Source organism: Ceratotherium simum, chromosome 3 (genome assembly GCF_057802395.1).
Source record: "Ceratotherium simum simum isolate JZ-2026a chromosome 3, ASM5780239v1, whole genome shotgun sequence".
In the NCBI taxonomy this organism is placed as follows: Eukaryota; Metazoa; Chordata; class Mammalia; order Perissodactyla; family Rhinocerotidae; genus Ceratotherium; species Ceratotherium simum.
In genome coordinates, this window is record NC_141902.1 from 28,540,393 (window position 1) to 28,566,224 (window position 25,832).

General features: G+C 49.3%; 1 protein-coding gene across 1 annotated transcript in view; it reads left to right on the forward strand.

Moving 5' to 3' along the window:
* TEP1 (telomerase associated protein 1) overlaps positions 1-22,098 on the forward strand; it is a 36,590-nt gene extending 14,492 nt beyond the window's left edge. Inside the window, exons 13-55 of the mRNA XM_004421317.3 lie at positions 1,513-1,681; positions 2,176-2,334; positions 2,514-2,594; positions 3,368-3,498; positions 3,824-3,883; positions 4,800-4,958; positions 5,626-5,802; positions 6,033-6,153; positions 6,744-6,868; positions 7,151-7,264; positions 7,359-7,476; positions 7,635-7,829; positions 7,958-8,133; positions 8,231-8,387; positions 8,498-8,677; positions 9,156-9,248; positions 9,551-9,683; positions 9,835-9,985; positions 10,239-10,372; positions 10,582-10,670; positions 10,953-11,067; positions 11,512-11,752; positions 11,945-12,068; positions 12,952-13,076; positions 13,206-13,305; positions 13,498-13,653; positions 13,765-13,977; positions 14,223-14,376; positions 14,468-14,680; positions 14,990-15,150; positions 15,413-15,526; positions 16,807-16,914; positions 17,264-17,396; positions 17,479-17,555; positions 17,662-17,794; positions 17,933-18,069; positions 18,191-18,315; positions 19,580-19,723; positions 19,863-19,959; positions 21,000-21,105; positions 21,211-21,416; positions 21,546-21,650; positions 21,869-22,098. Of these exons, the coding sequence (XP_004421374.1) occupies positions 1,513-1,681; positions 2,176-2,334; positions 2,514-2,594; positions 3,368-3,498; positions 3,824-3,883; positions 4,800-4,958; positions 5,626-5,802; positions 6,033-6,153; positions 6,744-6,868; positions 7,151-7,264; positions 7,359-7,476; positions 7,635-7,829; positions 7,958-8,133; positions 8,231-8,387; positions 8,498-8,677; positions 9,156-9,248; positions 9,551-9,683; positions 9,835-9,985; positions 10,239-10,372; positions 10,582-10,670; positions 10,953-11,067; positions 11,512-11,752; positions 11,945-12,068; positions 12,952-13,076; positions 13,206-13,305; positions 13,498-13,653; positions 13,765-13,977; positions 14,223-14,376; positions 14,468-14,680; positions 14,990-15,150; positions 15,413-15,526; positions 16,807-16,914; positions 17,264-17,396; positions 17,479-17,555; positions 17,662-17,794; positions 17,933-18,069; positions 18,191-18,315; positions 19,580-19,723; positions 19,863-19,959; positions 21,000-21,105; positions 21,211-21,416; positions 21,546-21,650; positions 21,869-21,991 (5,932 nt within the window). The 3' untranslated portion in view covers positions 21,992-22,098. The remainder of the gene's footprint in view (positions 1-1,512; positions 1,682-2,175; positions 2,335-2,513; positions 2,595-3,367; positions 3,499-3,823; positions 3,884-4,799; positions 4,959-5,625; positions 5,803-6,032; positions 6,154-6,743; positions 6,869-7,150; positions 7,265-7,358; positions 7,477-7,634; positions 7,830-7,957; positions 8,134-8,230; positions 8,388-8,497; positions 8,678-9,155; positions 9,249-9,550; positions 9,684-9,834; positions 9,986-10,238; positions 10,373-10,581; positions 10,671-10,952; positions 11,068-11,511; positions 11,753-11,944; positions 12,069-12,951; positions 13,077-13,205; positions 13,306-13,497; positions 13,654-13,764; positions 13,978-14,222; positions 14,377-14,467; positions 14,681-14,989; positions 15,151-15,412; positions 15,527-16,806; positions 16,915-17,263; positions 17,397-17,478; positions 17,556-17,661; positions 17,795-17,932; positions 18,070-18,190; positions 18,316-19,579; positions 19,724-19,862; positions 19,960-20,999; positions 21,106-21,210; positions 21,417-21,545; positions 21,651-21,868) is intronic.
* Positions 22,099-25,832: the final 3,734 nt, after the last annotated feature.

The following is a 25,832-nucleotide window of genomic DNA, read 5'->3' on the forward strand; positions in this document are numbered from 1 at the left end:
ATTAAATTAATTTCTCCTGTTTCTTTTTACCTTTTTTAATATGGCTACTAGAAAATTTTAAATTACATGTATAATTTTAATTTAACTTAATGTCATTAATTGTAATTTAATTCTATTGGATGGCACTGGTAGAGACTACTGAATTCTCTAGATTAAAAAAATTTTTATGAAAAATTTAACATGCACACAAATAATGAGAATAGTATAATGGCCACCCATAAAACTGTAATGGCCATATTCAATGATAATCTAGATTTTACCATACTTTCCTGATCCCTTTCTTCTTTTTCTTTTTTCCTTTTTTTTTGAAGATTTTTTAAAAACAAATACCAAATAATATGACACATTTTATTTCACCCCTCCCTACTTCTCTTGTGTCTCTTCAAGCAGACATTTTCTTTTATAATCAGAATGTCATTAATATACCTAAGAAAACTGAAAATAATTCCTTGGTATTATCATTTATTATCTAGTCTATATTCTTATTTCTCAGTTTTGTCTCAAAAAGTATCATTTTTACAGTTATATTCAAATCGAGATCCAAACAAGGCATACACATTACATTTGGTTATTAAGTCTCTTAAATCTTTTTTAATTTTTGAATTGTTTTCATGCCTTTGACTTGCTGTGGAAACCAGGTTCAGGGTTCCCACAGAATGTCCCACATTCTAGATTTGTCTACTTCCTTGTGGTGTCATCTAACTTGATTCTCTGTTTCATGTGCCCTGAGCATTAACTCTAAAGGCTTGAATAGATTCAGATTTAACTTTTTTTCCTGCAAGAATATTTTATAGGTGATCCTTTGTACACTATGAGTGAGACCACCAGACATTTTTTGCCTCCTAATAGGATACAGGATGAGGAGTCACAAAAAGTCTGGTGGTCCCACTCATAGTGATGCTAAGATTGATCAGTGCTCTTAGGTGATGATTGCCTGATCTCTCCACATAAAGTTAATGGTTCGTCCATTGATGATCTTTGCCTGAACCAATTGTTTCATTAGCAGTTGCAGAATGGGGGATTTCTGTCATTTCCCACATTTATTAGCTGGCGTTCTAAAAAGAACCTCCCTAATCAACTAAAGCTATTTAGTTACCCTGACATAGAGATTGTATTGGAAAGATGAGATGAATGTTCAACTCTTTCTCCTTTAATTGCCAGTTTTCAGAGTAAGGAGTTAGTATTTGTTCTTTAAAATACAATTTAAAAATATGTAGCAGTAAAATCTTGCCTCATGAAGTAAGCGTGGATTGATATGGTAAGCATGGCAAGCGATTTCAGAGAGTGAGTCTACAGAAGCCTTCTCCTCTCCAGCCTTGAGAATGGAGGAGTCCCATAGAGTGGGGACAAGGGGAAGCTCTGTCCCAGTTGTCTCTACCAGCATTGGAAGTGGGCTGTGGAGAGGGGTGAAGACTCAGTCCTTGAGTGGCAAGTTCTCATCTTCCTACCTGCCACAAGATGGCAAACAGAGAAGCCCCTGAGCCCTTCTGTCTCTGTCTTTCCTGCTTACAGACAGTGTAAATATGACAGTGAGATGCTGGCTCGGTATCGACAGGCCCTGGAAACAGCTGTGAACCTCTCCGTGAAGCACAGCCTGCCCCCGCTGCCAGGACGCACCCTCTTGGTCTATATGACAGATGCTGATGCAGACAAGCTCTGTCCCAAGAGCAACCCACAAGGGGTAAAAAAAAATAAAAAGGTGGGGTGTTGGTAGGATGCTGGGGATCCTGAGAGGTATTATTCGCAGTCCTGGTTCTTACAAACAAGCATGCAGAACTGAGATAAATGACATGCATTTGCTTCCTAGTATCAGACCTTGGTTCCTAGGAACAATTCCTAGAATGTGGTCTCAAGCCTGTTCATGGATTATAGTACTAACATTGCACATTTGGCTGGTATTTAATCTTCTCTAAATTTCTGTCGCTCAAATATGTCTCACTTTCACCTCCATACATCCCATTGTTGAATTTGGGCAGAATTTGGGTTGAATCTGGCCCCTTTCCACCTCCCTCCCCATCAGCTCTTCCTGAGGGCTGCTGAAGCTGTCCCCTCGTAACTGAGGATTTTGTCCCCTTTTCTCTAGCCAATGGAGGTGTTTGGCCTCCAGGGCTGGATGGGCAAGAGTGGATTCCAAAATAGGGGAGCCTTATTGTATCCTGATGCTTGTCCAATCAGCCCCCCCTGAACTATGTGCTGCTGTTGATGGGAATGATGATCGCGCGGGCAGAGCACGCGGATCTCTTGCTGTGCGGAGGCGGCACTCTGAAGACCGCTGTGCTTAAGGCAGAAGAAGGTATCCTGAAGACTGCCATCGACCTCCAGGCCCAAGTCCAGGTCAGGCACCCACCCCCACTGGGCAAAATATATGAATGGACACAGGCCTGGGAACAGCCTGAATAGTCAGGAAAGGCCTAGATGTACACAGTTCTGAAGGTTTCCCAAGCAGACTATGATATTTGTTGCTTATTGATCATCTTCCATGCAACCACGTAACCTGAGCCTCTTTCCTTCAGGAGTTGGATGGAAATTATTATGAATTTTCCCGGGATACTTTTGGGAAGTACTTGCTGTCTCTGGCTGCCCAAAGGGTCCCTGTGAGTACTGCCTAGTCCCCCAGAAACCCTCCCTCCCCCACATTTTCCTCCACAACTGATGTATCTCATTTCTCAAAGCTAACCTTTCAAACTCTGTGCAGTACCCAGGTCAGCTCCCTGCTGCCTGCAACTCCCTACCCTATGGTGTGCTGGTAAATGTTAATCAACCAGCAGTCTGGAAAAATAAGTCATCGTTAATAGCATTTGCTAATTTCCATGGTGTAAATACTCCTTCCATGGCTGATTTCAAGTGACCAACATGATGTCAGTGAAGACAGAGTGGGGAAGAGATGCCCAGTAGTGCACTTTTATATAGTAGTTCCACAATACAGATAAAGTAGATGTTAATAAGATCAAGAATAGATAATGGTAAAATGTGGTAAAATAATTAGGAAGTGATGAGTTTTGACTATTTATTACCTTTGCTTTTAATAGAGTTTATTTAATTGTCAGTTTATACAATTTAATAGTGGCCACATTTAACAGCTAGCTCACAAAATTCCTAAAGATTTGGCAGTCAGCTCTTGTGAGCCTGAAGGAGCCAGCTATAGCACCTGGCTGCCCCTCCCTACCCTCTGCTCTGATGGCCCTCCAAGTCAGGGTGAAGTGGCTTCCCCCATCCTGATGGTCTCAGGAGAGGCAGTTTCCATCCCTCTCAGAGTTCTCTCAATCCCCCAATCCTCAGAGATCTCTTCTCTTGATGTCCTGAGCTCTTTAGCGTCTCTTTTATCCCTCTGTCCCCCTGTCTCAGCCCATCCCCTTTCATCTTACAGGTGGACAGGGTCATCCTCTTTGGCCACATTTTGAATGACAGACTGATAAATGAGGCCAAACAGCTTTTCTGGCAGCATGTGAATTCCAAGTGCCTCTTTGTTGGTGTTTGCCTAAAAAGGATATATTACATGTAAGGATGCTCACACTCCTTGCTCAGTGCCAGACTATAGTGATCCGTATTTCCTCTCTACCCTACTGAAGCGTGGGACACTCCCACTTGCCAGGCACCTCCGCATCTCTGCCTCTTAGGTCTATTGCACTTTAAGTGCTAGAACCTTCTCTGAAGTCTTCAGCCTAGCTCTAAACCCCTGTGGGAGGTCCACCCCGGCCCCAGCCTAGCACATATCCCTATTGAAAGTGCAGAGGTGGGGTGTCCGTCCTAGGGTGTTAGGGGGCAGTGACTCTGTGTTCCTGGCACTGTTTCTGATGGAGAGTGCTGCTTCTTCCTTTGCCAGATTTTCAGATGCCAATCCCAATGATGTGACACTCCTAGGCTGTACTGATGGGATACTGAAGTGAGTACAGGACGAGCACCGAAGGGGTTTGGGGCTTTGTTAGAACATCTTTCAGAGATTATCTGTGGCCTCTACTCCATTCACTTCCTTTTTTAAGCAAGATAAAAGTTTATTCCTCTTTTACCGCTGTCTAGGCATAGCAACAACACAGTGTTACAGGGACCTAGACACCTTCTATTTTATCGCTCCACCATCCTCAAACATTTTGCTTCCACCTCGTGGTTCAAGATCGTTGCTCCAGCTCCAGCCATCATTTTTATATTACATCTAGTAGGAAAGAAGAAAAGGAGACCTGGGAGATTGCACTGTTTGCTTTTAAGGGAACAACTCAAGGGTTGGTCACATTACTTCTATTCGTTCTCTGTGGCCTCTGTTCCATTCTTGATCCAGAGAAAACCCCATGCCAAATTTATTTATTTATGCCAAATTTACATAAATCTTTTTACTTTGTCTTTCTCTCTACTGCTAGCCTTCCCATTTACTTGTGTTCTCCCCTGTCTTTTCATTTGGATGCCACCCATTGCCCCCGATTCCTACTAGGAAGCCTCGTGCACATTCCTCCTCCTCCAGGGAGCTTTCCTGGCTAGTACAGAGCTGATCAAGCCCAGACTAGGATGGCCTTAGTGTTTACACCTTCACCCAGCCCCGTTGCCCCTGGCCCAACAGAAAGCCTGTGATAACCATGCACAGCAGGAGGGGCTAGAGCTGCATTTCTTCTCTGTTCCTTCATTCCTGTGGCTCTGCACCCTCGTTTATTTTAAGTCTATAGTCACTGCTTATGGTGCCCTGCTTAAGGAGCTCTAGTTGACTGGGTGATGTAACTGAGCCATACCTTTGTCCCTTGCCCCCTTGGAAGACCTTCCTGATTTTGACTCTAGTATTCTGCTCTCATTTATTTTGTCACTATTTATGTCAGGTTCATTGCAGAGCGTGGGGCTTCCCGTCTTCTAGAACATGTGGGCCAAATGGACAAAATAGTCAAGATTCCACCACCCCCAGGAAAGACAGAGGCCCCATCTCTCCGGCCACTGGAAGAGAATACTCTAAGCCCCTTGGCTCCTGTTTCCCAGCCTGGGTCAGTCTGTGTTTCTTTGCCTTTGTGAAATAGGAAGGGCTGGGGTGCTGCCAGAAAAACCTGGAAAAACTCAGGTGACTGAAATTCTGGCTGTTGAAATGCTGCTTGTTCTATTCACTGAGGTGTGCTTCCTCTTTCTCAGGCAGGGGTTTCTCGGACACAGGAAATTGTCAGATTGTGAGCGTGCACCTTTCTCTTCTGAGGAAAGGGATTAGAATGTGAGGCCGGCAGCAGGCACCGTGAACATGTAGCCAGGGCTCAGGCAGAAGGCTAAGGAGTACAGGCTCTGGCTTTCTCATCCTAGCTTTGCCAAATAGTAGCTTGAATCTTGGGCCAGTTGCTTAATTTCTTAAAACTGTAGTTTCTTGATCAGTAAAGTGGAGATAATGATTGTGCTTACCTCACAGTGTTTGCATGAGCGTTCCATGGGCAAATAGTATGTGCATAATAATTATTAGCTGACAAAGGAGGGGTGCATGAGAAATGGCAAGGGGGGGTTAATTTCCAGGGCTCTGCAGTTGAGGCTTTGAGCAGGTTATTCTCTGGAGGCCTGCTAGCCATCCTACCTGGTTTGTGCTCAGTGCTGAAGGGCAGTCACAGCCATGTCTGTGGAATTGGGTTGTGGGGCTGATCCTGAGACCGAGCCCAGCCCTCTACATCCCCCCAGATGGCGCAGCATCCGGCTTTTCATTTCCTCCACTTTCCGGGACATGCACGGGGAGCGGGACTTGCTGCTGAGGTCTGTGCTGCCAGCTTTGCAGGCCCGGGTGGCCCCTCACCGCATCAGCCTTCACACTATTGACCTGCGCTGGGGCATCACCGAGGAGGAGACTCGTAGGAACAGGTGTGGGGGCCACAGAGAGGAGGGGCTGAGTCAGGGATGAGGGGCTCGAGTGGTAGAACTGAGGTGGGCAGGGTTGGGGCTGTGAGAACGGCTGAAGGCCGAGGGCAGGGGTGCTCCTTGGATGTGAACAAGAGCAGCCTGCCTTCACTTTACTCAGTTGTGAGCAGGGCCCCACCTCCCCATTCGTGCCTATAGTCCCTGATATGGTGTCCCCATAACCGTGCCTGCAGACAACTGGAAGTGTGCCTCGGGGAGGTGGAGAACTCGCAGCTGTTTGTGGGGATTCTGGGCTCCCGCTATGGCTACGTTCCCCCCAGCTACAACCTCCCTGACCATCCTCACTTCCGCTGGGTAAGGCAGAGGCCAAGGTTGGAGCAGGGTCTGGGGAGGAAACCAAGGTTGGGGCAGGGGTGGTGAGAAGCCATGTCTGTCAGGAACTCCGGGACTGTGAGCGGGCAGGTCCTTGAGACTTCAAGTGAAACACAAGCAGAGGTTCTGTGAGTGGCCAAGTACTAGATGAGAGAATTCCTTTGTGAAATACCTCTGGGTTGGCCAAGGATGCAAGAGGTAGGAGGTAGGTCTGTTTACGTTTTGCCATCAGAGGGATCTGGGTTCTGATCTTCTTTCTGTCATTTACAGATAGTGTGGCTTTGTGGGAAATGGCTTATCCTAACCTAGCCTCAACTTCCCCATATATTAAAGAGAAAAGTGATGTCTACCTTGCAGGGTTACTATGAGAATTAGAGATCTATTTTTAAAAATGCTCAACACATGACAGGCATTCAATAAATGTTAGCTATTAGCTACGTTTTATTGGCTCGTGTCTGGAGGGAAAGAGGAACGTTACTGAGATGAGGGAGCCCTGGGGTCTTGGCACGTCTCGAGGGAGGGGTTAGCGTGACCTAGGACTGGACGTGCCTGTTCTCTGTCTCTTCCTGCAGGCCCAGCAGTACCCTTCAGGTCGCTCTGTGACAGAGATGGAGGTGATGCAGTTCCTGGATCGGGGCCTACGCCTGCAGCCGTCTGCCCAAGCTCTCATCTACTTCCGGGATTCCAGCTTCCTCAGGTACCTTCTGTTGCCTCCGGGCCTTGCTCTCCACAGAAGGCCCGACAGGCTCAGTGGCCGTGTCTTCTCTCCCCAGCATTCAGAGTATAGGGGTGGGGGAGCTGGAAGAGAGAAACAGGGCTCAGAGAGCTTGCCTTTGCAGCACCAAATCAGCCCTGCAGCTGAAGTCAGGCGATCTCCACTTGAGGAGTTTCTGGGACCTACAGCCAGGTCTGTGCTTGGGGGTAGAGAGAGGCTGGGGTCTGAGTCCAGCCCCACTCTTGGGGTATCTTTGGTGTTCAGCTCTGTGCCAGATGCTTGGAAATCTGACTTCACTTCTGAGTCTGAAGAGGCTGCACATCGAATCTCAGAACTGAAGAGCTCCCTGAGCAGACAGAAAGGGATTACCTGTCGCAGGTAAGCTGGGAGAGATAGAGAGCCCCTGCACAGAGAGATGTGGTGAAGAGAGCCGGGTCTGCTGTGACTCTGCTTGTACTTGCTTTGCCCACAGATACCCCTGTGAGTGGGGTGGTGTGTCAGCTGGCCGGCCCTATGTTGGGGGGCTGGAGGAGTTTGGGCAGTTGGTTCTGCAGGATGTGTGGAATATGATCCAGAAGCTTTACCTACAGGTCAGCTGGAGCACTGGTAGCCAGGGGAATGGAGAGGGGTTAGGGTGGTCTGTGTAGTTCTGGGTGGGAAGTAACTTGGTGGGGGCTCTGTGAGTTTTAGGCCTGGGGGTCCTGAGGAGCATGGAATCATGGATAATCAATGCCCCATGTGTCCTCAGCCTGGGGCCCAGCTGGAACAGCCAGTGTCCATCCCAGATGATGACTTGGTCCAGACCACCTTTCAGCAGCTGCAGAAGCCATCGAGTCCTGCCCGACCACGTCTCCTTCAGGACACAGTGCAGCAGCTAATGCTGCACAGAGGGAGGCTGAGCCTGGTGACCGGGCAGTCGGGACAGGGCAAGACTGCCTTCCTGGTACAGAGTCTCAGAGGCCTTGGCAGGAGGGAGGAAGGACTGTGTGGGCTAAGGAGGGCTGAGGAGGTGGGGCACAGGGAGTTTGTGCACATAAAATGTGACTGTGTTTTCTGTTTCCTTCCTTGCAGGCGTCCCTTGTGTCAGCCCTGCAGGCTCCCGCTGGGGCCAAGGTGTTCCCCTTAGTCTTCTTCCATTTTTCAGGGGCCCGTCCTGACCAGAGTCTTGCCCTCACCCTGCTCAGGCGCCTCTGTGCCTATCTGCATAGCCAACTGCAGGAGCCGAGTGCCCTCCCCAACACCTACCGGTGTGTATCCCCCATTAGCCGAGCCTTGTGGATGCCACGTGACACCACCCCTCCCCTCCCTCCACCACTGACCCTGGTCCTTCCCCTCCCCACGCAGGGGCCTCGTGTGGGAGCTGCAGCAGAGGCTGCTGCCCAAGTCTGCTCAGTCCCTGCAATCCGGCCAGACCCTGGTGCTGATCATCGATGGGGCCGACAGGTTGGTGGACCAGCATGGGCAGCTGATCTCAGACTGGATCCCCAAGACCCTTCCCCAGGTGAGTGTGAGAAGGAGGTGGGGGTGGGATGCAGTAAGGAGGAGCGGGGCCTCTCCAACATTGCTCTCCTATTCCTTCCTACCTCCCTGCCCTTTTCCCAAATGTCACAGCGGGTGCACCTGGTGCTGAGCATGTCTACTGACGCGAGCCTAGGGGAGACCCTTGAGCAGAGCCAAAGTGCCCATGTGGTAGCCCTGGGCGCTCTGGAGCCGTCTGCTCGGGCCCGGCTGGTGAGAGAGGAGCTGGCTCTGTACGGGAAGCGGCTGGAGGAGTCGCCTTTTAACAACCAGGTTGGATCTAGGCCTGGGCTACTGGGTGTTGGGGGAGAACCAGGGAGCTGTGAGGACCCAGGGTGCTGAGGCTGCCCGCTGCCCTACACAGACCTGCTCCTTTGTTTTCTCAGGAACTCTGTGCCAGGGGAAGTTGCTAACAAGATAACTGTGATTCCTTATAATATCACCCAGCCTTTTTCCCCTGGTGAACCGCCTCCCAGGGCCTGTCTGGCTGAGGGGAGGAGTAAGCTGTGGTTATCGTGTTGTGGGGGCTGAGCCCTGGGGGTTTCCCTGAAAGAGGGGCTGGCTGGGCAGAGCAGTGTAGGGAAGGGATGGCTGGGTCCTAAGGTGATGCTGTTGGGTGATGCCTGCTGGGGACGCTCAGAGGAGGAGGTACCTTGCAGTGGTCCTGGTGCTGGGATGGTGGGCAGGGGGCCAAGGGCTGGCTGTAGGCAGGCTCTCTGGTCCCCATGCTGAGTCCCGTGAGTCTCTTCAGATGCGGCTGCTGCTGGTGAAACGCGGGTCAGCCCTGCCGCTCTACCTGCGCTTGGTCACCGATCACCTGAGGCTCTTCACACTCTATGAGCAGGTCGGTTGGGGGTGTAAATCCTCACTCCCCATTTTCTAAGTCCTAATCACATTTCCCATTCTCCATTCAGCGTCTTTCCTGTCCATCCCTCGCCTTCTCCCCCTCATCCTTTGCCATGTCATGATCACCTGTTTCACATCCTCACCTTGCCCGTACCTGCTTCTTCTCTCTCACCCGTTTCTCTTTCCTTTTTCTTCGCCTCCCAGGGCTTCTCCTGCTGCTCCCTCCACTCCCCACAACCAAAGCTGGCTCTCATCCTCCCCCCACCCCACTGGCTGAAGCCCATCTTTCTCCTCTGCCAGGTGTCTGAGCGACTCCGGACGCTGCCCGCCACTGTCCCCCTGCTGCTGCAGCATATCCTGGGCACCCTGGAGCAAGAGCATGGCCCCGATGTCCTTCCCCAAGCCTTGGCCACCCTTGAGGTCACACGTAGCGGTCAGTGTTTGGGGTGGTTTGGAAGGCTAAGGGCTCAGGGTGACCTTGGTTCAGTTGGGGTCTCAGTGAGCAGTGCAAGGAGGGACCATGTGTCACAGGGATGGGTATGCTGTGTGGTTTGGCGAGGACCTCGGAGAGCTCTGGTTTTCAGGTCTGACTATGGACCAGCTGCATGGTGTGCTGAGTGCATGGCGGATACTTCCCATGGGGACCAAGACCTGGGAGGAAGCAGTGGCTGCTGGTAACAGCGGGGACCCCTACCCCAGGGGCCCATTTGCCTACCTTGTCCAGAGTCTGCACAGGTACAGGTGCCCCCAGCTGAGCTCGCATCGACCTCCTGTGCTTTCCGTCTTTGAGGCTGGCCCCCATGAGATCTTTCTTCATCCCACCCTTGCATTGATATAGCCCCTGACACCTGTCTCCCAGATTTTGAAGGGGCTGTCACTCAAGTTACCACTGTTTGAGGTGGGAATGGAGCCCACAGCTGTGCCAGGATGCTCACTCACAGGCCTCCTCCCTCTCCCCTCCTGCCTTCTTTCCCTCACACGAGGACAGTTTGCTGGGGGAGGGCCCCCTGGAGCGCCCTGGTGCCCGGCTCTGCCTCCCTGATGGTCCCCTGAGAACAGCAGCCAAATGTCGCTATGGAAAGAGGCGAGGGCTGGAGAAGACGGCACATATCTTCATCGCAGGTGATTGCAGTCCAGCTTAACCCTGGGGCACTGAGTGTGGGGCCTGGACCTGGAGGCCAGGACCACCCACTGGTGCTCCCCATCAGCTGTCTCCCTCGTCTACCACCCCAGTGGGTGGATAGCTCTTGCTGTACCTGAGGGGTGGGATCTTTGAAGATGCTTCGGCACTGAGCCTGTCTCAATGTCTGTTCCTATAACCACACCTGCAGCTCAGCTCTGGAAGGCATGTGACCCCGATGCCTCAGACACCTTCCGAAGTTGCCCTCCTGAGGCTCTGGGAGACCTGCCTTACCACCTGGTGAGTCCTCACATCCCATAGGCACCTTCTCCCGAGCAACTGCTTTGGCTGTTCTGAGGCCCCTCTCTGCCTTGACCACCACTACCATCACCACTGCCATTAATTACTCTCCTCCCAAACTCCCTCTATGCTTCTCCTTTCAGTTTTGCTGCCCTTCTCCTTCAGGTCCTTTGTCCCAGCTCCTAGGTCTAGGTCCCAGTTGCACAGGCAGGGTCTAAGACAAGACTATCCCTCCTCATCAGCCTGTTCACGTCCCTAATGAATTCCATATGACCTTCCCAGGTCCAGAGTGAGAACCATGGCCTTCTTGCAAAGTTTCTCACCAATCTCCACGTGATGGCTGCACACCTGGAACTGGGTCTGATCTCTCGGCTCCTGGAGGCCCATGCCCTCTATGGTGAGATGAGTCACTGGATGGCTTCTTCTCTGAAATATGGGGCTCTTGGTTGTGTTCACGGGGGGCCTGCTCCTGGGGAGGTGTAACAGAAAGAATAGTTGAATTTCCATTCCAAGTTGAGAATGCCAAGTGTGTAAGCAAGTGACTCCCAGGAGACCTTTTGCCTAGATTTCTTAGACCAGAGGTTCTCAACCTTTATTCAGTGAGCATAAACATTCCTGGGAAACTTCCTCAAATTGCAGATCTCCAGGTCCCCAGATTCTTGTTCCCTAGGTCTGGAGTGGGGCCCAAAGCTTTGTCCTTTTAACAGCTGTTCCTCATGTGGGGCCAGAGGGCCATACTTCGAGACTTACCGTGTCAGACATGCCATATAATTGTTTTTGGTGCTGGGGTTAATGGGGGTCCAGGCTGGCTCCCCAGTGATACTCTACATCTCTTCTATAGCTTCCTCAGTCCCTGAAGAGGGACAGAAGCTTCCTGAGGCTGACGTTGCTGTATTTCACTCCTTCCTGAGGCAGCAGGCTCCAGTCCTCAGCCAGTACCCCCTGCTCCTGCCCCAGCAGGCAGCCAACCAGCCTCTGGACTCACCTCTTTGCCACCAGGCCCCCCAGCTCTCCCAGCGATGGCACCTCCAGCGCATGCTACGATGGCTTAACAAACCCCAGACCATGAGGGGCCAGCAAATGTAAGACCCTTGACCCCAGACCCTGATGACCCCCCAGAGAGCAAGCGGCAGCTCTTTCTGAAACTAGAGAATAAAGGACAGACCAGAGTCACAGTCAAGTGGAGATTCAGTCACAGAAATGCAAAAATGAATTCCTGTTCACTTCCTTCCCCTCATTCTTCATTTCCTCCCTTTCTTCCCATTTTTCTCTAGCTCCAGCCTGTCTCTGGCAGTTTCCTCATCCCCGACAGCGGTGGCCTTCTCTCCCAGTGGGCAAAGAGCAGCTGTGGGCACTGCCAGTGGGACCGTTTACCTGCTGGACCTGAGAACCTGGCAGGTATGATATTCAAAGCAGGGCAGAGTTTACCTTCCGAAAAGCCTCGCGGGATGCCCTCAGGCTCTAGACCAGCCAAACCCACCTGTTATCACCCTGATTCATTCAGCAACTTGACTTCCCTCACATCCGATCAAAAGCTCTTGGTCAAAAAGTTAATCACACGGCAAATATTTGCCGCCGGCATTCCATTCAAGGCATCTTACTAAGCATTGCAAGGAACACGGGGCTTAGGACATTGTCTTTGCCCACCAAGTGATTGGTTTTGTTGAAAGATAAGACATATAAGATACAAAGAAACCAAAACATAGCCATGTGACATAGATAAGAGCTGAGTGAGTTGTGCAGTTACAGGAGGACATAGGATGGAGAAGGGCAGGCAAGTGGGTAGAGTGAGAGATGTAGGGAGAATGTTTCCTGTAAATTGCTAGGAATGAGAGCAGCAGAGGATACCTAAGGGAGGTAATAGTAGATTAGGCTGGAGAGGTGGGTCCCACAGCAACAACCACTCTCTCTCCTCTTCCCACCCATATCACCCCTACCCATGCATATACATGCATGTATATATGCATGCACCTCAGACCCATCAAAATCTTCTGTGACTTGGGGATATGTATGGGGTTTGGAGGAGGGGGGATGTGGCCCCACTTGGATCATGAGGCCCCACTTGACCCTGAGCTTGGCCTAGGTCTGGAGTGGGGCCCAAAGCTTTGCACTTTGAACAGGTGTTCCTGGTGTGGGGCTGGAGGGCCACATTTAGATTTATGTAGAGAGCCAAGGGCTCCAGCCCTTCTCACCTTGGCCTCCTTTTTGGTTGGGGGTCAGAGTGGCTGGACAGTGGGGTCAGGGGAATGTCCTGAGCATGCTTCCCCGCTCGCTCCCACAGGAGGAGAAGTCTGTGGTGAGTGGCTGTGATGGAGTCTCCTCTTGTTCATTCCTCTCGGACAATGCCCTCTTTCTTACTGCCTTTGATGGGCTCCTGGAGCTCTGGGACCTGAAGCACGGTTGTCGGTAAGGGAGCCTCCCCCATGTCTTGGAGTGAGGGCCTTCCCTGGTTCTCAAAAGCCCTGGAGGGAGGGGAACAAAGAGGGAGCCAGTGGCCGCGAGCCCGGGGGCCCTGATTTTGTCTCCCTGGGATAGGGTGCTCCAGACCAAGGCTCACCAGTACCAAATCACCGGCTGCTGCCTGAGCCCAGACAGCCGGCTGCTGGCCACCGTGTGCCTGGGGGGATGCCTAAAGGTAATGACCAGGGGGCTCCAAGTCAGCCCAATGAAGTTGTTCTCTTAGCGTGGCAGAGGCTGCTGACTGCTTGGCTTGGGGAGGCCTTCCCTGCTGAGGGCAGGAGACTGGACAAAGTGGCCCCTGGATCTCTGGGACTGGGTAGCTCAGGCATCTGTATTCAGCACCCTGATGTTCTCCACTCTCCTCCAGCTATGGGACACAGTGCGTGGGCAGCTGGCCTTCCAGCACACCTGTCCCAAGCCCCTGAACTGCGTTGCTTTCCACCCAGAGGGGCAAGTAGTAGCCATAGGCAGCTGGGCTGGCAGTTTCAGCTTCTTCCAGGTGGACAGGCGCAGAGTCACCAAGGTGAGAAGATCCTGTGTAGCCCTGGGGGAGGAAGCACAAGAGGGTGGGAGTGCCACTTGGGCCTGTGTTGAGAGCAGGCCCTGACATTTCAATTTCTATCTCCCCGTGTAGGACCTAGGGGCCCCAGGAGCCTCTGTTCGTACCTTGGCCTTCAATGTGCCTGGGCGGGTTGTAGCTGTGGGCCGGTTGGACAGGATGGTGGAGCTGTGGGCCTGGCAAGAGGGGGCACGGCTGGCTGCCTTCGCTGCCCACCATGGCTTTGTTGCTGCTGCCCTTTTCCTGCGTGCTGGGTGCCAGTTACTGACGGCTGGAGAGGATGGCAAGGTCAGGTTACAGAGGGCTGGTGGCTCACAAAGAGAGGGCAGCAAAGGCAGGGAATATTTGGGTGAGGGTGGGGCCTTTGTTGAGGAGGCTGGAGGAGCTTGGCTGGTGCGAGGCACAGGGAGAGGGATGTCAGTGTGTGCATGGGCGGCTTTCAGAAGAGTCTCTGGAAGGAGGCCTTTAATGGGGTGGCTGTAACTCTGGGGGTGGGAGTAGGGTTATCTTTAAGTCCTTTTCTCGGCCCTCAGGTTCAGGTGTGGTCCGGGTCTCTGGGTCGGCCCCGGGGGTGCCTAGGTTCCGTCTCTCTCTCTCCTGCCCTCTCCGTGGCTCTCAGCCCAGATGGTGATCGGGTGGCTGTTGGGTACCGAGCAGATGGCATTAGGATCTACCAAATCTCTTCAGGTATGGAAGGGAAAAGGGATGGGATGTTTGAACCCCCTCCCCTGACCCCCTTTCCAAGTGTCTTCCTCTCTTGTTTTCTCTCATTCCCTAGGTCCCCAGGGGGCTCAGTGTCAAGCTCTAGATGTGGCAGTGTCCGCACTGGCCTGGCTAAGCCCTAAGGTGCTGGTGAGCGGTGCAGAAGATGGCTCCCTGCAGGGCTGGGCGCTCGAGGACAGCTCCCTTCAGTCCCTCTGGCTCTTGTCCAGGCACCAGAGGGCTGTGCTGGGGCTGGCCACCTCCCAGGAACTCTTGGCTTCTGCCTCAGGTACTGCTGGACAGTACACAGGGTAGTGAATCATTGTTCCTTTTAAATATGCTAATACTTTCCTCCAATTTATGTGTGTATGTATGCATGAGAATACACAAACGTACGTAATTTTTTTTTTACAATTTTCAAAGTGCTTTTAAATGCGCTTATATTGCATGATCAGTCTAGACTGGTTCTTCTCCCTCCCTAACCCTGATTCCCTTAGACATCACCCTCAGCCCACATGATTGCTTTTGCCTTTGGCCTCCCAGGCCTGTCTTACTTCCTCTTTCAGGGAATCTTCCTCTCTCCCTGTTTCCAATGCAGAGGATTTCACAGTGCAGCTGTGGCCAAGGCAGTTGCTGACGCTGCCACAAAAGGCAGAAAACTTTCCCTGTGGCACTGAGCTCCAGGGACACGAGGGCCCCGTAAGCTGCTGTAGCTTCAGCACTGATGGAGGCAGGCTGGCCACTGGGGGCAGGGATCAGGTGAGCCGCAGAAGGATGCAACCCCTGGCCCTCCTCCCCTGGCCCCAGCACCCCCAGGCCCCACAGCCCCTCTGGTTCCTAGATTCCTGAACAGCCCATTTCCCAATTCTTCCTTGGCTTTCTGCTTTGCCAAACCTCCTGCACTGGATGTGTGCGGCTCCCTTCCTTGATAATTTCCTTGAAACGTCTTGCCTGAAGTGGCCCTGGTGTTCCTACCTTCCTTCTATGGTCCTGACGGCTCCCTCTCTTGGGACCTATCCAGAATCTTCTCTGCTGGGACGTGAGGACAACCAAAGCCCCTGTTCTGATTTGCTCCTTCTCTGCCTGTCACCGTGACTGGGTCACTGGCTGTGCCTGGACCAAACACAACCTACTGGTGAGTGAAGGGCTGGGGGGGTGGCACAAAGCTCAGCAGGGTTCCTGGGGGAGGACAACACTCGCATCTCATCCTTTTCCTAACACCCATTTATAATAGCGTTAGCTAACATTGATTGAGCATTTAGTATGACCCAGGCATTGGAGTAAAGTCTTTGCATACATTGCCTCATTTCATCTGTACAACATCCTATAAGGTAGATACTACTATTATCTCCGTTTCACAGACAAGGATGTTGAGCTCAGATAGATTATAGAACATTTCCACGGTCATGTCAGTGATGAAGCTGAGCCAGTAAACTTTCTGATAAGAAAGCCCATGCTCGCCAGCTCCGTGGCTTGGCGGTTGAGTGCACGCGCTCCACTACTGGTGGCCCGGGTTCGGATTCCGGGCGCGCACCAATGTGCCGCTTCTCCAGCCATGATGGGGTCGTGTCCCGCATACAGTGGCTAGAGGGATGTTCAACTATGACATGGAACTGTCTGCTGGGGCTTTGGGGGGAAAAAAAAAAAGGAGGAGGATTGGCAATAGATGTTGGCTCAGAGCTGGTCTTCCTCAGCAAAAAGAGGAGGATTAGCATGGATGTTAGCTCAGGGCTGATCTTCCTCACGAAAAAAAAAAAAAAATAGAAAGCCCATGCTCTTAACAAGAACACAGAACTGTCTCCCCAAGGGCTTAGGATGCCCTGACCCTGCAGGTAAAGGGTACTGCTATGATTTCTTTGGTCCTAAGACAAAAATGAGTCTCAAATTATGCACTCTGGGTTGGTGAAACCTAGTTTTCTAATGCAGAGTTCTCAGGTTGTTCTCAAAAAGAGATGAGAAAGGAGTGAGTATCATATCAGTTGAAGAAACTTGTCCTAGTCTGCCCTACCCCTGCCTTCTGGGAAGCCAGGTCTTTCCTTGGCATTGCAGACTTTTCACCTTTGTCTGGGTTTGTTGACGACATTGTGTTAATAACAAGAACAATAGCTACTGTTTATTAAGGGTTCACTATGTACCAGGCAGTGTGCAAAGTCCTTTATATAGATGCATCAGCGCCACAGCAACCACATCAGATAGGTACACTGTCATTATCCTATTGAATAGATGAGAAACCTAAGCTCCGAGAGATGGACCTGCCCCAGGTCACAGAGTAAGGAATGGTGGAGCTAGGATTTGAACCCGGGACAGCCCATGCTCTTAATCACAAAGCTTACTGCCCTCCACCTGACGTTATAAACTTACAGAAATGCTGGCGGGATACTGCTAATCCCACTCCTCTAACCTGTGACTCTGCAGGTCTCCTGCTCCAGTGATGGCTCTGTGGGGCTGTGGGACCCAGAGTCGGGACAGCAGCTTGGTCAGTTCCTGGGTCATCAGAGTGCCGTGAGCGCCGTGGTGGCTGTGGTGAGAAGGCAACGGAGAGCTCACTGGGGGTCTCTGGGAAGCATAAGGGGGCTTTGGGAGACTGGATGCATTGGGTATCTAATCCCAAAGGCAGAAGAAGTATAAAGAGTGAGATGCTTGGGCCTAGATTAGACCAGGATTAGGGTATTGAGGCTATGGGTCGGTGTGAGGGGAGGGAGAGCATGAAAACACAGCATCTTAGTCTCATGACCTCGTGGTGAGATTGCAGTGCTGAGCCACCCAGCCTCATTGTCCCGGAGTTCTCCTTGCTCTTTGACATCTTCTAAGCCCCTAATACTTCCCATGTCCTGCTCTTGTGACTCTGCTGTCATCCTTTGCTCTGGGGCAGGAGGAGCACGTGGTATCTGTGGGCCGGGATGGGACCTTGAAAGTGTGGGACCATCAGGGCGTGGAGCTGACCAGCATCCCTGCTCACTCAGGACCCATCAGCCACTGTGCAGCTGCCCTGGAGCCCCGTGCAGGTGACAACAAGTCAGCCACCTTCCCTTCCCTGCTGCCTCTTCCTTTCTCCCCTTCTTCTGACTCAGTCTCTTGCCTTATCAGCTGGCCAGCCTGGGTCAGAGCTTCTGGTGGTGACTGCTGGACTGGATGGGACCACACGGTTGTGGCATCCACTCTTGGTGAGTTCCCTGAAAGGCCTGGGGTCGGGGAAGGTGGAGAGGGTGTGTGGAACAACCTTCTATTGTGTCAACCCCCTACTGTCCCATCTCCATCCTTTCCTCCTAGGTATTTCAAACACACACCCTCCTGGGACACAGTGGCCCAGTCAGTGCAGCCGCTGTTTCAGAAACCTCAGGCCTCCTGCTGACCACCTCAGAGGATGGTTCTGTACGGCTCTGGCAGGTACCTAAGGAAGCAGGTGAGTAACTCGTGGAGAGAGGCAAGGTATGAAAGAGGGGTATGTTAGTGGGACCAAGAAGGTCAAAGGTAGGCTGTTATGTCCTCTTGTATCCCAGCAGTGGTCCAGCTCCTAATGAATCACTTCCTTCTTCTCCAGATGACGCATACGTACCCAGGAGTCCTACAGCCATCACTGCTGTGGCCTGGGCCCCAGATGGTTCTGTAGCAGTGTCTGGGAATCAAACTGGAGAACTAACCTTGTGGCAGGAAGCTAAGGCGGTGGCCACAGCACAGGTGCGTTGGGGCCACCTCAGTTCTTTGTCTATGTGAACTTGTCTATGTATTTAATGATACATGCCTGGGAGAGGACGGAGGGTTAATCCTGTCTCCTGTGAAATGAACTTGTATTCACCAGGCTCCCGGCCGCATCAGCGCTCTAGTCTGGTACTCGGCACACACCTTGATTGTTCTCAGTGCTGATGAAAAAGTCAGCGAGTGGCAAGTGGAATGGCAGAAGGGTTCCACACCCAGAAATTTCAGGTGAAATGAGGCAGCTGGGTTAATGTGATAGGAACAGTGTCTCCTTACACCTAGGATTTTACTCAGCTCACTCAATAGGATGTTAGTTATTAGGCAGAAAAAAGTCCCTGGGATGTTCTTTTCTGTTCCTCATCGTGTCAATTTAATTTTTTTTAAATTTATTTTTCCCCCAAAGCCCCAGTAGATAGTTGTATGTCATAGCTGCACATCCTTCTAGTTGCTGTATGTGGGACACGGCCTCAGCATGGCCGGACAAGCGGTGCGTCGGTGCACGCCCGGGATCCGAACCCGGGCCGCCAGCAGCGGAGCTTGCGCACTTAACCGCTAAGCCACGGGGCCGGCCCCATCGTGTCAATTTAAATAATTATCAAGTGCCTACTTTATGCTAAGCCCTGGGCCAGGCAGTGTGAACCAGATTGAAATGTAGTTTTTAATTAAGGAAGCTCACAGTGGAGGAAATGTGCATATAAGTAAACCACCAACAGTATTCAGAGTAATTAGTGCTCTAATGAAGACATAGATATATATAAAATTCCTGGGATTGCAGAATTTGAGATATTTACAGTTTACAAAAGAGTTGCTATTTGAGGTTGGGCTTAAAGGATGAGTAGGAGTTTTCTGGACCAGTAAGAGAAGGGAATGGTGTTTCAGGAAGAGTAAGTAGCATTAACAGAAGCCATGAAGGCAGGAGAGTGCATGGTGTATTCTGAGTATAGCAAAGTCTTTGGGTTCTTGGTGGGAGTGGGGGGGGCAGGGAATTAGATTGAAATGATAAACTGGAGCGAGGTTGGAGAGAGCACAGTGCTAAGAATTTTGAGCAGAATAATTATCTGAATTTTAGAAAGAGAACTCTGGTGGCAGTATAGGGAATGCATAGTAGTAGAGAGATACTAAAGGCAGGGAGGCCACTTTTACAGCTGTTGCTATAGTCCGGGGGGCATAACGTGGGCGCTGAGGATGAGAAGGAGAGAGAGAGGTTCAGACATGTGTTACAAGTAGAATCCACAGTGTTTATTGGGCAGTCAGAGGTCAGGAAGGAAGGAAAAGACATGAATGTTAGAGATTCCTAGTTTGAGCAAGTAAGGGAATGGTGATGATGAATACTGATGTAAGAAAAACAGAAAAAAAGAACAAAATTAGTAGGGAAGGTAAAACATTTTGTTTTATACTTCACTCCTGAGCAATTCATGGGGAACTGAGGAGCCTGAGAGAGATGCACTAAAGTGGGGTCTTTCTCTGTCCATGTACCTTTTTTGAGCTACAGTCTTCACCTGAACCGAGTTCTGCAGGAGGACTTAGGGTTCTTGACGGGTATGGCCCTGGCCCCTGATGGTCACTCCCTCATCTTGGCCAAAGCGGATTTGCAATTACTGAGCATGAAGCCAGGGGATGCTCCCTCTGGAATCTGGTAAGATCCAAAATGCTGTTTCCTCTCAGGCTAGAGAAAGAGGAGAGGTGGGTTAGTGGTTACCCTGAGGTTGGGTCTAACTTAGAACAAAACACTGGGGTCTTAGAGAGGCTCAGCCTCTCTCTTTCTTATAAACCAGGACCAGCTTCACCGAACATCATATGATGTTGTCCACCCACCAGGACTATGGTGTGTTCGTCCTACAGCCAATGGCCCCTGGAGCTCTCTCTGTCTTAGTAAGTACTGTTTGGGTGTGTGTTAAACATTTGCCCAGGATCAATATTTTAAAACCTTGGGGCCATCATGGAGGATAAGAGGAGGAGAAAGGCAGTTAGTTCCAAATCCCCTTCTCTTCCTTCAACTGGAGCAGCTCTACTTAAGAGCGTTCTATACTGGGTTTCCCTTTAACATTTCATTGATATAAAAAAGGATTCTAGGGCCGGCCCCGGGGCTTAGCGGTTAAGTGCGCGCGCTCCGCTACTGGCGGCCCGGGTTTGGATCCCGGGCGCGCACCGAGGCACCGCTTCCCCGGCCATGCTGAGGCCGTGTCCCACATACAGCAACTAGAAGGATGTGCAAATATGATGTACAACTATCTACTGGGGCTTTGGGGGTGGGGGAAGGAGGAGGATTGGCAATAGATGTTAGCTCAGAGCCGGTCTTCCTCAGCAAAAAGAGGAGGATTAGCATGGATGTTAGCTCAGGGCTAATCTTCCTCACAAAAAAAAAAAAAAAGAAAAGGAAAAAAAAGGATTCTAGCATTTAAAAAAATCATGGGAAACCATAAACCTAGGAGTTTTCTTAATTGCATATTTTTATGTCTCTCTTGTCTTGCCACTGTTTTAGCAGTGGCTGTAACAATGCAGAAATATCTCATAGACATTATGTTGGGCAAAAGAGGCCACACACAAAAGAGTATGTACTACATGATTTCACTTAAATGAAGTTAAAGAACAAGCAAATCTAATTTATGGTGATAGAAGTCAGAATATTGTTAGCTCTTGGGGTTGTGGTGCTCTGGTATTGACTGCAAAGAGGCTTGAAGACCACTTTCTGCAGTGATGGAAATGTTCTACAACTTGATCTGGGTGGTGACATGGATGTATACATGTGTAAAAATTTATTGAGATGTACATTTAAGATTTGTGCACTTTACTGTATCTAAGTTACAGTTAAAAAAGGAATCCTAACCGGCCTAGAGCAGAGAACAGTTGCTTTGGCTGGGTAGGGTTAAGCAATACGAGTACGCTGAACAAAATGATCTATCCTTTCACAGAGGCAGAAGGAATCAGGAGAGTTTGCAGAGACACTTGACTTCTGTGTGAACTTAGAGAATCCTAGTGGGACCCTAATATTGGTAACTCAGGCCAAGCCTGAATCTGGTGAGTGGTGATGGGAGGACCAGAGGAGCTCAGAGATGGCCTAGGGAGGATGGTGGATCCTTCGAAGCCTGAGGCCTCACTCTAACTCTGCTCTTGAAATGGTAGAGTCCTCATTTTTGTGTGCCGGCTCTAATGGGATGCTATGGAGCCTGGCCAGATGCACGCCTGAAGGACAATGGGCCACAGATAACATCTGGCAGAAAGAAGCAAAAATACCTGAAACTCAAACTCCAGGGACGGACCCATCTATAGATACCGATGTGGATGGCTGGCCCAGAACCACAAATCTAAAGACACGGCAGCACAGAAAGGTGAGTTTGAGGGAAGGGTCACAAATACAGGGGAGGAGGCTCTAGGTCTGACCCAGCAGACTTTGATGCTTCCTGGACTGAGGAGGGCCCTCTGAGAACTCACTGTACCGCTTCCCCTTCCTTTCTGAGATTCACTCGGGCTCTGTCACAGCCCTCCATGTGCTGCCTGAGTTGCTGGTGACAGCTTCAAAGGACAGAGATGTTAAGCTGTGGGAGAGACCCAGTATGCAACTGGTAAGCTTGGGTATGCAAGGAGGGCTAAAGGGATGTCACAAGAGAGCAAACTTGGGGTGAGAAAGGACAAAAGAGCAAAGTTCTGTTTTCTTATATCTTTCTTGCAGTAATGTGCAACTAACCTGTTTCTAAATAAAGGCATTAATGTGAGAGAAAAACAAGTTAGTAAGACCCTAGTCATGTAGCTCTCGTCATCCCTGTTTTTGTTCCCATTGTAGCTGGGCCTGTTTCGATGCGAAGGGGCAGTGAGCTGCCTGGAACCTTGGCTGGGTCCTAACTCTGCCCTGCAGCTTGCAGTGGGAGACGCGCAGGGCAATGTGTACTTTCTCTCCTGGGAATGAAGATGCAACTACTCAGCGTAAAGGTACCGGTTGTGCCAGAGATGCAAAGCCTGAAGACGCCAGTGGTTACTTTCTTGATGAAATTATAAAAATAAAGTGTCAGAAAATCTCAAGTGTAGTCCTGCCTGCGTTCTCACGTGGATTTGGACCAAGAGGGAAAAATATGGACATTCTAATGTTTCTTTTTGGATTTAACATTAATCCTTATTAGAACTGCAAGAAAGGGAACCGATCTTTAGTAGATATTCTTTGAAATTATTAGAATTCTTGTGTCGTTGCTGGCTCCAGGATCTTTTTTTTTTTTTTGGTGAGGAAGATCAGCCTTGAGCTAACACCCATGCTAATCCTCCTCTTTTTGCTGAGGAAGACCGGCTCTGAGCTAACACCTATTGCCAATCCTCCTCCTTTTTTCTCCCCAAAGCCCCAGTAGATAGTTGTATGTCATAGTTGCACATTCTTCTAGTTGCTGTATGTGGGACGCCGCCACAGCATGGCCGGAGAAGCGGTGAGTCGGTGCGCACCCGGGATCCGAACCCAGGCCGCCAGTAGCGGAGCGCGCGCACTTAACCGCTAAGCAGCAGGGCTGGCCCCTCCAGGATCTTAAGATACCATTCCTGCCGGGAGGAGCAATGAAAGTGATGTTGGCCAGCACTTAGTTTGAATAGAGAGCTAAAGACCTCTCACTTGGTCAAGAAAGAATAAGGGGAGGAAGAGTGAGTCAACAGTGCCCCCAGTCAGGGCACTTAGCAAGAACTTCGATAGAACTTGGACAACACTAGGTGCCTCTCACAGAAACAACCTCCCATCTACTCAGCACTAACTGCCCAGATGAAAGGTGGGAAGCCAGGCGCTGAAAGCAGAATGAGTCTTCTGGCTTTCACAGCCCCTGACAGAGCCAGCAGCAGCCACTTGACCTGCAAGCATTAGTCAATATAGTAATTTGTATTCTTGGAAGAGATCACAAAAGCCTCTCTCTCTCAAATTGAAGTTCACAGATTAAAATGAGTTGAAAGTGGAACAATCATACTCATGGACTTACCATGGACTATGATCCTCTTAAGTAAAAGTTCTAGAACCCTCTTATTTTCCTATAATTCTATTTTATGGAAGAGGAAGTTCTCTGAGGCCCTTTTTTTCTAAGGGTTAAGGGCCTTTTGTGTCCAAGAATTCAAGGACTTGTATATGATAAGACAGGGCTATTACAAGATTTTGTCCTGGGTTGATAGGATTCTCTCAGAGAAAATACCACTGCTCTCTGGTTTTGGGGACTTGGGGACTTGAGGGGTACTCAGTTTTGTTCTCACTTTGCCTTGATTCCAGGTTTTACATGAAGAAATCAGGTGAGGGCCCTTACCTTATTTTTACCAATGCCTCGTGGTCTCCTTCAGCCAGAGGATAAAGACATAGGAATGCCATCAGCTGATAAGTCTGAATCATAGGTCATGCTTTTATCTTTTCTCCTGTGCCTCATACCAGGGCTCTAAATATACCTTGTAGACCACCTCCTCCACATGTACCTTGTGACTAGAAGTCCGAGTTAAGGTAATTTGAAATTTATGATTCATAATACTCCCAGAAATGCTACAGAGAACCATGGCCTGGCAGTATCCTAAAAATAGCTGGTTTCAATCTTTTGCCTTTTGCTCCCCTGAAATCATGAACCAAGGACAGGAGGAAGCCCTAGATGTCTGTCTTCCATGCTCTAACAATTCTACGCCAGCACCCCAGCTAAGGCTGGAGGAGGGGGAATGGAGAAAGTTAAGCAAAGACTAACTTGCTCAATAGACTCAGCCTGGTTGACCAGGTCCATTTGCAGGTTTCTTTGTGTCTTTCTTGGAGATATCTAGCGAGGTCATATTATAATTGCTGTGAGTGAAGATAAGAACAGACTTTAGGTAAAAGTAAATATGTCCCCAAGGGAGTTGAAGGGAAAACCAATTTAGGTTTCACGTTAAGCATCTTCTGAGTTCTTGTCATTAAACAGAATTTCAGTGTCTCCCAGTGCCTGGATGAGTTCCACAATTATAGCCACTGGGTTGTGGGATTATAGACATTGGAACAGTCTTCTTCTCCTACCCATCCACAAAAGCACCATATTCATATACCAAATTTTTATACATCTGTTTTTACACATCTATGTACATTTTGTTTTTGAAATCTAGAGCAGAGCTACTCAAAGTTTGGCTTGTGGACCCGTGCCAATCCACAAATTGTTAATGGTTCACAATGAGATAAGTACAGAAGTTGAGAGCATTTAGAAACCGTTATAGGAATTTGAAAAGTAGTATATCTGACAGATTTAATAGTAAAAATTGAGGCTTATATTTTGTATGCTTTTTATTTCATTTTCCTAGTAAATCATTTTTATTATATTTTACAAAAGTATTGTTCCACGACAGATCAGAAATTAAAACAAAGAAACCGACAACTGGTCCTTCATCACGGAAGGTTTGAGTAGCCACTACTCTAAAGAGACTGGGTAACAAAGTGGCTAAAAGCATGGACTTGGAACAAGACTGCCTGAGTTCTAATCTCCATGCCTCCCTTGCCCATCTGTGAAACAGAATAATAATGGTGCCTACTTCGTGGGGATACTGGGAGGATTAAAAGATTCAAGATGTGTAAAACACTTAGAACAGTAGCTGACACTTACTGGTATGTGTCCAGTAAGTGCTAGCTTGACTGTTCTTTTACTTTTCCAACAGTGCAAGTATCACCTTGTTACTCTTCCTCAAAAATGTCTTTATTATTGGTATATATTTAATCGGTCAGATGAAATCTGGACTCAATTCTTCAGTTTTCAAAATGTATATATGGGAAACTGATATTCTTTCAAATACTTTATATTTCCATCCAGGACAATGGGTATGTTTTGTATCAGTTAGAATATTGAACTTATGACATGGTAACAATCCCAGAATCTCCACAGCGTAAAATAGCAAAGATTTATTTCTTACTCATGCCACATTCCCAGTGAGGGTCAGTGAGGGGCCTGTGCTCTACTTTGCTCACACTTAGAGATCTGTGCTTCGATGGCTGCAAAAGCAGTAAAAAGGAAATATATATATATAAAAAAAAAAACCCTGTTGGCTCTAAATCTTCTACCTGGAAATAAAACACATCATTTCCACTCGTATTTTATAAATATGAGCAAAGCAAGTCACATGGCCCTACCTAATGTCAAAGGGAAGGGAAGTATCATCCTACATGTATTTGGAAGGAGAACCAGGAACTAGACACTACACAGTTATACCCCCATAGAACCTATTTGTGGTGGTGCTTTTCCAGTAGAATGGCTCTTAATTTTTTTGAATCATTTAAGATTTATAGGACAGTGTGCCTGTATACCTTTCACCAAGCTTCCTTTAATGTTGACATCTTACATAATCATGCTACATTTATCCAAACTAAGAGATTAACATTGGTACAATATTGTTAACTACAGATATGATTTGGAATTTCCCAGTTTTTCCACTATCCAGAGTACCACATTGCATTTACCCATCGTATCTCCTTAGTCTCCTCTAAAATTGTGAGTTTCTCCATCTTTCCATAACCTTGACACTTTCGGAGAGCTGGTTAGGTGTTTTGTGGAATGTCCTTCAGTTTGGCTTTGTCTGCTGTGTTCTCATGAATAGACTGAGATTATGGATTTAAGGGAAGAATACAAGAGATAATGTGCCCTTCTTGTTACTTCGTATCAGAGGCACATGATATCAACGTGACTTATTATTGGTGATGTTAACCTTGATCACTTTTAAGGTGAAAGTAATGTTTGCCAGGTTTTTTTACTGTTCCTTTTCCATACTCCATTAGAAGCACGTCACTAAATTCAGCCCAC